This window comes from Cibotium barometz, chromosome 19, assembly GCF_041138505.1.
Source record: "Cibotium barometz isolate CiBa-2024 chromosome 19, ASM4113850v1, whole genome shotgun sequence".
Taxonomy (NCBI): domain Eukaryota; kingdom Viridiplantae; phylum Streptophyta; class Polypodiopsida; order Cyatheales; family Cibotiaceae; genus Cibotium; species Cibotium barometz.
Window position 1 is genome coordinate 47386699 of NC_141064.1, and position 9635 is coordinate 47396333.

At 43.4% G+C, this 9635-nt stretch overlaps 1 protein-coding gene across 1 annotated transcript in view; it reads left to right on the top strand.

The window, feature by feature from the left end:
• LOC147628679 (transcription factor GTE5, chloroplastic-like) overlaps positions 1-4152 on the top strand; it is a 44129-nt gene extending 39977 nt beyond the window's left edge. The window contains exons 4-5 of the mRNA XM_086813894.1: positions 1823-1966; positions 2129-4152. Coding sequence (XP_086670020.1) covers positions 1823-1966; positions 2129-2208 — 224 coding nt within the window. The 3' untranslated portion in view covers positions 2209-4152. The remainder of the gene's footprint in view (positions 1-1822; positions 1967-2128) is intronic.
• Positions 4153-9635: the final 5483 nt, after the last annotated feature.

Consider the following 9635-nt stretch of genomic DNA (forward strand, 5'->3'; position numbering starts at 1 on the left):
GAGTTCGATTCGCTTGCAGTTTTGGATAGAGTCATGCAGCTGAGATCCTCTCACTGCGTACGGCCCAGGTCTTCTTTGCGAGGTGGCAGCACGGCTTCGACCTGATGTCCGACCCTTTGGCTAGCATCTCAGGCTTTCCTGTGATGGTCTGCTTTCCAGGTCTTAGGAAGGAATACCTTCCTCTCCTCCCGGTGATAGGTGCTGCTATCGGGAGGGTGATAGAATCCCCCCCCCCACCCCCCCCCCCCCAAAAAAATAACCGCCGCTGCAGTTCTTACACGCACGGACGGCTGGGATTCCATCCCTTCGTATCTGCATCGCCTCCCTAGACTCAATGCGTCACACTATCATGCTCCCTAGTCTGCGGGGGAGACTTGATTTTGCAGAGTTTGAGTACTTTGGCCTCCCAAGCCAATGTTTCATTTGTCGCTAGATGGGACACCTCGCTAGAGTCTGCCCTGGTTGGCAGTCCAGGAGGCTGCCTCCCGTCTCTCCCCCCCCCCGCAGCCCGGGGCCCCGCCAATCCTAGTTCAAACCCTCCACAGGGGGGTAGGGCGGGACACAAGCTCCCATGTACCAGACCACTAGGCTCCTACTGAGGCCGGCGCAGGAGAGTGGAAGACCGTTGGCCCCAGGTGGGACTGCCGGCCGATGTCAAGAGCCGAGCGGGGTCGGCAAGCGCGTCAGGCTGGCAGGATCCGATCAATCCTGTAGTGGCGGAGACACTCGGAACTACTGCCTTTTGGACAGTGTGTGCGCCCTTGCTTGTTGACAAGTGGGCTGCAAAATGATACCAAAATTCAGCTCAAAACCAAGGTCATGGATTTATGAGTCAATCTGTTCACACCGTTAAAGATGGGGTGTAAACATAGACTAGGCACTAGACACTTATGGAAACAAACCTTTGGCTTGGTATTGGCTAACCTTTGGAAACAAAATTGTGAGGAGAGTTTGTCCATTGTCCTGGGACCTCTATCCCCTCATAAGTTTGCTCTTGAGACTTAGAGACAGAGAAAGAAAGATTTATTTACATCTATGAAAGACCCAAAGGGTCTATGATACCGAAAGTAATACATGTAATCTGTTGGGAAGTGTATGCCAAGGAAAAAAACTAACCAAAGAAAGGACCCATGGACTATGTGAGTATGGGATCAACTCAACCAGTCATGTGGTCCTTATCCAATAAAAGTACCTAACTCCTCCATGATAGAGCGCAAAGCTGTGAAGGGGTCCACGGCCTGTGGTGGAGCCTCTCCATGTGGTCAGGTGGAGAGAGAGAGAGAGAGAGTTCTATTAACGTCTTCAAAAGACCTAAAGGGTCTAAATGATGTGTACATAGTGTCCATGAAATCTCATCATGGATGAAATAAGAGAAAAAGCAACAGTAAACTAGAACTGAAGACTGAATGCTAAGATCTCACTGTGAGATTATACAAGATGAAAAATCTAGATCCTACTATGCCAGGTATAGGGTACAGTAAGTGATGGGATATGGGAGGGCTGAATAAAAACAGTCAATCAACCCTGTATGCCGGGCAAGGGCCCATCCAGGATGTCCATCATGGGTGATAAAAGAAGGCTCGAGATGTCGATAGTCTGCTTGATGGTGGGCCAGGATCTCCTGAATCCGCCATCAAGCAGCCTCATGCGAGGGGGCACTGTGGTATGGGTTCCTGTATCCACTGTGATGGGCTTTCATGCCTCCCTATCCACCCCTCTAGGCTGGAAAAACTGGTGATGGTAAGCTGAGAGAGAGTTTGTGTCTTCCCCTCTTTTTTGGCTTGTAGAATATGGATTTGAGAGGTGCGATTGTCATGTGCAGGTGAACCTGAGGAAGAAGATATTGACATCATAGGTGATATGCCCAAGGCAACATCACCTTTAGTCACAGTCCATGATGCTGCTGCTGCGGAAAACAGGCCAAGTAGCTCAGGCAGTTCAAGCAGTGACACAGGATCTTCTAGTGGTGAATATGTCACACCCAAAATAAACAATGTTTATGTTATGCCATGCCATTATGTGCAATTCAAGTCTATTTTTTTGGTTTGCTGTTGTTTTTGTATTATTACCCATTAGCAAGTATATTGTGATTTTGGAACACTGATTCCAGACTCCTTATTGTTGTCAGATTCAGATTCTGAAAGCTCTTCAGCAAGTGAGAGTGATGCAGATGATAGTGGCGGGACCAACAAGAGGCAATCAAGATAAGGGCAAAATTAATGCCTTATGGGCTGCTTTAGGTTGTGGAGTTTTTAATTCAGGGTAGATGCATTATATCTTATTGGGATGTATGTACATCATTCAGAACAATTCATACACAAGCTTTCTCGGCTTGCTCAGTGGTAAATTCATGTCAAATGACAAGGAGTTGAATAACATGATATGTGCCTGCCCTCAATTAACCTCGATTGTGCTGTTTTAATCACGTTTACTGCATAGCAGATTTTTGTCTTTGAATGCCTAGTTTGAGTGACGAGGAGAGTTCCAAGTGCTCAGTCATATGATGCATGCACTCCCAAAGCAGCATACCTCATGTATTGGAAATAGGGCAGCAGCAACTGGTTTTCCAAAACTTAGTGGTAGACCAACTTCCATTCCAGGAGGTCATTGTGTTGGCAAGGCAGCTAGGAAAGATGACAGGCGACAGGCATGTCAGCATTATGTGCAGAGTTGAGATGCTGGCAGAGGGGATCATGGCAATCAGGAGGCACAGGGCAAATGATGATGGCATGTGGGTTCAGGAGAAGATTATGAGGCCATGATCTGCACCAGGTAATCCACTTGTAAAGCCAAAGCTCATGTTCAAGGCATTGGGATGAATTTTGTGTTTTGTTGCTGGCCGATTTCACGGTGCAGGTTTCTCCTTTGCCAACCACATGTGAAACAAGTGCACCACCTGGCAGCACAACAACACGCAGTAACGCTGAGTTCACTAGGTTCCAGGCAGAAACTTGTGCCTGGCACACGGCTACTTGTATTGGGCTGCCGTCGGAATGTTCCACCGAGTGGAAGCTTAAAAAGCATAAGGTTTCTGGACTTGGAAGGGTGACCATTCGGCAGAAGCATGATGGTTTCAGGAATTGAACTCTTGCAGCCGGCCAGAAGCCCTGACAGCATCCCTTGGGCTCTCTCCCATCAAATGTCATTTTAGGGGCAGTTTTTTATCTGTTTGTGTGAACTAGGTGGTGGATGTCCGTTGCCCTCTTGGTTTCTGGGTGGAAACTCGTGTAGCTGGCCTACTGTGTGATGCATGCCAACACACACACATTGAGAAATGCTTTCTTACGTCGGGTTACTTCATCAAAACAGTGTCTCTGAATGCCCTACAATGATCTTTAACCTCGTTTATATAGGAATGTAATTCAAATTGGCCATCCATTTTCAGGTCATAAAACATCATAAAAAATACCATAAAACATGTTCATATTGAACTTGCGTGGCAACCATTGGCTATGTCCTCGGCACCTTTGGGAACCTACTGGGTTGTAGATAACCATGGGAACTGCTGAATCACTCATAATCTTTTTCTCCTCATTGGATTTGGAGAGACTCTTCGGAACTCTTTGAGAACTGATATGCTGATCTCCAAACTGGATTCAGAGAGATCAACCTTCTCAGGAATTGTCGGGCTAATCTCTTTCTTTCCAAATAGAATTTGGATAGATCCACCTCATCGGAAATGTGCTGGCTCTGGCAATTGCACCTTGGGCAATGGTTGGTTTGCAGAGATTGCTTCTTGTGCTGGCTTTGACTCTTACCACTGTCAACATTAGCACAGCACCCGTGAAATTCCCTTCCCCTGAGCTTCAACCTTGGGTGAATCGCCCACTTTCTTGCCTTTGTTTACGGGCTTTGTGGTTGTCATTGCCATGAATCCTCTCACCACTTTGGGTGCTAACTCCTTGCCCAAATCTTTTGAAAAGTGTCCATTGGTTCATCTCGTTCCTTCTAGGTGAGATTCTTGCCAAAGCAGTATTCAAATACATACATTTCCTACCTAGGCTTCACCTAAGTCTAAGACTTTTGCGAGTCCTAGATTACCTATGCTACATGTAAGAACCGATTGAAACCAAGAAGCGCGAACCCTAATTTGCTATACAAGGTGAAACATGGCTGATGTAAGGGTTGAACTAATGCAAAATAGAAATACCTTAATTTTGGCCTACAAACCTTGAAAATTAAGCCCTAATTTTAGAAACCTTGATTCAACATGCACAAACTGTCTTAAGTGATTGTTTTAGGCTATGATACCAATGTGACATGCATGGTAACAATGCAAGACTTAAACGATAATTAACACTAAGCCAAACGTGTCATTTGAGGGCACAATAGTTCTTAAAGGGGGTCTCTATGTGCTAGCGATGGTCTTTGCTATTGATCTTGAGGGGAAGTCAGAGACATCTGTCTTGGACACCAAAGATCACGAGAAGGATGTTGTGTGTTGAGAGAAAATCACCACTCAAATTGGGGGTGGGGGGTGTTGGGGAGATGGGGCGCGGGTGGCTACACCCCTCCCACGCTCCCACTCCAACTTAACCTATCCAATGGATCCCATGGGGCACCCCTATGTGTTACCTTGGATGCCATGTGTAAATCAACAATCAACCTCCCTCCTTGCCATTACCCTTCCAAGGCGAGTGGTGGGCTCTTGGCCACCACCATGTAGTATTTCACTACCTAATGAACCTTGTCCATATTCCTCATCTAGGTTATGCACTGGCTAGGTCTAGAGACTCATCCCTTTTCTAGATCATGCATTGGCCAAGTCCAGAGGCTCATCCTTTGAGCAAGAAGAGACAACCACATAGCATGCACCATGCTAGCCTAGAATTTTATCATTCAATCCCCCAACAAAATGGTCCGGGTATCACTGTGAATGGTAAAAAAAGCATAGCATTCTTGTGTGAAGTCATTGTTTGAGGCCTCCATTCTTGTGGGGGAGGGTAGCCATGGAAGGATTTCTTTCTCTCCCATTCCATGTTAGAGCTTGCATCCCTACTGTGTGGAGTCCTTCGGCCTCAAGTACTCCACTAAATCTTCTAAGAGGCGTCACTCTACAAAATCGGCACTTCTTTCAAGGATGAATTTGTGGCCAAGTGTGGGTCCTCAATCAACAAACATCTTTAGTCGATGCATTGTCCATACTATATCCACATGAGAGCATCTTCATGACATTGTAATAACACCTTAGCTATTTTGTTAGTGATCTTGAGATGTTTTCACACTTTATATTTCAAGATTGTATCATGTGGAAGCCAACTTATAAGGCCAATGAAGATGCTTATGAGTTATATAAGAGACTTTAAGCATGGATTTTGGTGTTATTGGTGGTTTTGTTTGGTGGGTAGATTTTTGCATTATATAAACCATTAGGTAGCTCATTAGGTTCAAAATAGGGTTTGAACTAGAAATCATAAAAAAATGAACAATGGGGAAACTCTTCTTTTTGCTCTAAAGCCTATAAATTTTGCTTTCGACCCTTGTAGTTCTACAATGTAATTTAATACATAGAATTACGATTCCACAATGTCAACCAAATGAGTCAAAATATTCCACATATTAGCTAAGGATCACATTAGAATTAAAAAAATCCAACTCTCCAATCAAAATTGCACGTCAAATGAGGATTTTCTTAAATTACCAAAATCTAAGTGTTGACCTTGTCGGGAATTATAATTCAATGTATAAAACTAGGATTTCCACGTGTATGTACCCAATTGAATCCATAGCGGCATTTAGCTATTTCCATGTTTGTATTTATCTAACTTCATGGTAGCATTATTGTTAGTCCATGCTAAGAACTAATCTATTAATTTATGCATGGAAACCCTTATTCCACATGTATGAAAATTTCACACATGGAACTATAAGTTAACATGGTGCACAATAGTTATAATGTGTAGGCCTATTCCACATGTAGATCAACTCCATGGATTGTGCTCCTTGTCTTCACATGTGGAATTTGCATAATTCCACATGTGAATCCGTTGTCATGCATGCATGAGAATCGTTATCTATACAAACTTTCTAGGCATCTTGTTTTGCACCCTCAAAAGCTCCAAAATGGTCATCTAGGGGAACAACATGACAATCTCAATAAGCTTTACACATCTAATAAAACATGTGCTCTATAAAGGATCTCAATAAGCTTTACACATCTAGGGCTGCATCATGACAATATTAATAAGCTTTACAAATCTAAAACAAAGGATCTCAATAGGCTTTACGCATCTAAAACATGTGCATTAAAAAGGATCTCAATAGGCTTTACACATCTAAAACATGTGCTCGTCTAAAACATGTGCACTAAAAAGGACATGTCTTTGAATTTTTATTGCACATTGAAGATTCAAAGTCTATGAATTGGGGCACCTGCAAGCTCGTGCAAGACTTTAATAGGGCACATATGCCTATAATATTGAAAGAGGGTTGAAAAAAGAAAACACCAAAAGACCTATTTCCATACACTTTTCCATGTTAAGTTTAACATCTTGAGCTAACTCAAATTAGCAATTTCCCACCTGCTATCACACTTACCTCTGATGAACCCGTCCTCAAGAAAGACCATTGGAAATGATGATGACCATCTTAACGAGAGTGATTCAAATGACATTCTCTTACAATATCTCTCTAGCTTGAGTTCATGCCCAGATTGGTAAGGACCCAAGAAAGCTCATTTTTTCGAAGGTGTTTCAAATTCCACCGTCATTAAGAGAGGTCCAATATGAGTCAAGGGGTGGAGCTATTGCATAGATGGTCAATCACTTTACTTAACCATATCCTTAATACTCCTTGGCAAGTTTTTATGACAACTTCATGAATTAGATTTGTGTTCGAGGAGAGACAAAAAGTGACAATGTAACTATTGTTAGATACTTATGGTAGTACTGCCGTGAGGCCATGTACTGATGCCATTGGCAATTTTGTCTCACTGGAATTTTTCCATGGCCATACAAGTGTGAACGGACACCTTAGGGTTAGATATTATATAAACAACCACATCCATTGTTTAGGGTTTCTTCTCATTTTATACTTTCACCTTGTACTAGCTTTGAGCTCTTACTTCCTTGCTATTGAGATAGCCATTCCCTCTCACATCCATTGTTTAGGGTTTCTTCTCATTTTATACTTTCACCTTGTACTAGCTTTGAGCTCTTACTTCCTTGCTATTGAGATAGCCATTCCCTCTCACACTCGATACCCTTGTGTTCTTCGAGTTTAGCTCCATTGTGAGCTAACCGTGGTATCAGAGCCAACATTTAGCGGTTTTCTTGTGGCTGTGGTGTTTTCTTCTTGTTGCTAGAGGTCACTGCTTCCATTGAAGGTCAATGGTTTTTGGCTTTGGTTTTTGTTGAAGGGTGTAGTGTTAGCTCAAGCACCTGGTTTTGATTCCAACAAAAAGTTTTTTACCTTGTCTCCAATGCTTCAGCTTCATAAGCTTTCAAACAAAAGCAATAAAGCTTAGTTGATTAGCTAACAAGCTTCTCTCTAAGCTTATCTATCTAGCTTACTAAAGCTCAAAGTTGTTTCCATTCAAAGTTGTCTCTAATGGTCGGATGGCTTTGACATTGCTTTCTACAAATGTCCTGATGATGACTTGCTTCACAACTGGCTTAGCCAATAGTGTAGTTAGTGATATCACTATAGTGAGTATCTACTTTGGCTATCAATGACTTGAATAGCACCACGCGTACTGCATATGCCATCTTCACTCCATCATTGGAGTTCTCCATCCATCAGCCAACCACCATCATCAATAGCACCATTAACTCATCGCTTCACCACCATGAGCTGACATGTGGCTAATAACCTACATGTGTGGCATATAAGTCTTTGTCATCACTGATCTAGGTCTAGTTTGATTGGTGAATCCAAAGTTTATAATTGCACAATTCTTACACAAATTGTGGGATTTAGCATGATTCAATTGTGTGATTCAAGATTAGTCGGAGATATCACTACAGTGAGTATCTACTTTGGCCATTAATTGCTTTAATAGCACCACACGTACTGCATATGCCATCTTCTCTCCGTCAAGTGGAGTTCTCCATCCAACAGCCACTATCATCAATAGCACCATTAACTCACCACTTCACCACCACGAACTAACATGTGGCTGATAATCTACCATGTGTGGTAGATAAGTCTTTGCAATCACTGATTTAGGTCGAGTTTGATTGGTGAATCCAAACTTTATAATCACGTGATTCCTACATAAATCATGGGATTTAGCACGATTCAATTGTGCAATTCAAGACCCGTTCAATCGGCAATCAAACTTCTTCAATTGCCGTATTCATCTTCGTCAATTGGCTAATTGATCTTTTTCAAAGTCTACTTCAACAATAATTGTCCGATCTAGGACTTCAATGGTCTGATTCTATTGTAGTTTGATCACTTCATTCTACTTCAATAATAGTCTGATTTAAGACTTCAATAATCCAATCCAAGCTTCAAAATTCTATTGTAGTTTGATCACTTCGTTCTACTTCAATAATCATATGTTCTAAGACTTCAATTGTGTGATTCAACTATAGATCTTCTTCTTTTTTTCCCCGAAAAAAATATCCTTCTATTAGTTAACAAAAGACCAGCCACAAAGGGCTAAATACAACCACAAAGGGCTAGATGCAAACTCACCTCCATGTACAAGGTGGGGATCCAAGAATCAAAGGTGGAAAAATATGCACTTCTCCTTTGGGGCCGCTCTATGAGGAGAAGGCTATCTCATACGGAGGAGGGGGGAATAACTACATGGGTGGTCTGTAATTCCAAGTGGGATCACCACCTGCATTTGTGAGAAAAGGGCCATGTCACCAGAGCCTCAAGAAAGCTTCCTGCCTCTTTCGCCATGCAATAAGAGTCCCCCACTGACCGTGAAGGGTATGAATGATGTTGAGCCAAATGCTCCCGATGGACTCCACAGGGTGGAGAGTGTGTACTCTTGATGGCTTCATTGCATCGAGCTCTCCATATGTCCTAGGGTGCCATGCTACTACAAATCTCCCATCTTTGGCATGAGCCCGATGTCCAGTGATCAGTAGAAGGGGCTCAGACTCGTATTACAGATATACGAAGGTGAGAGACTTGAAGGGCAAGCCCCCCCATCTTCATGAAATGCAAAGAATCCACTGCCAAACCTCCTGAGCCTTTGGGAAATCCCAAAGACAATGTCGTTGTTGAGACTCCTAAGGGTGGTTGCACCTCGAAAAAGCTGCTCTTGTTGACCGCCAATGGCCAACCACGTGCTGACCGCCAAGCTCATGTGTGTCATCAACCAAAGAAAGAGGGCGATCTTTCGAGGCCAAAAACTATCCCAGAGCCTCTTCCAAAAAGAAATTGCTATCTATGAGAGGCCCTGTGAGACTACCAATGTACTGTTGCTGCCGGGGGTGCCCTCAACCTCGGGCATTTTAATCTTGCAGCCTAGCCGCGTGGTGCATGCAAAGAAAGGGGTATCTAGAGTCTCCTCCCGATCAGTAGGATCATGCCAAGTCCACTCAGCTTGGTTCCACTAAAGGCACGTGAGGGGCCGACTCTCCCAAATCCATAACCACCAGAGTTTCCCCCTGGCCACCTTGGCCGGCGAGGGTCTATGTGCAACTCATGTGCTTGAAATCCGTTCACCCTCACCC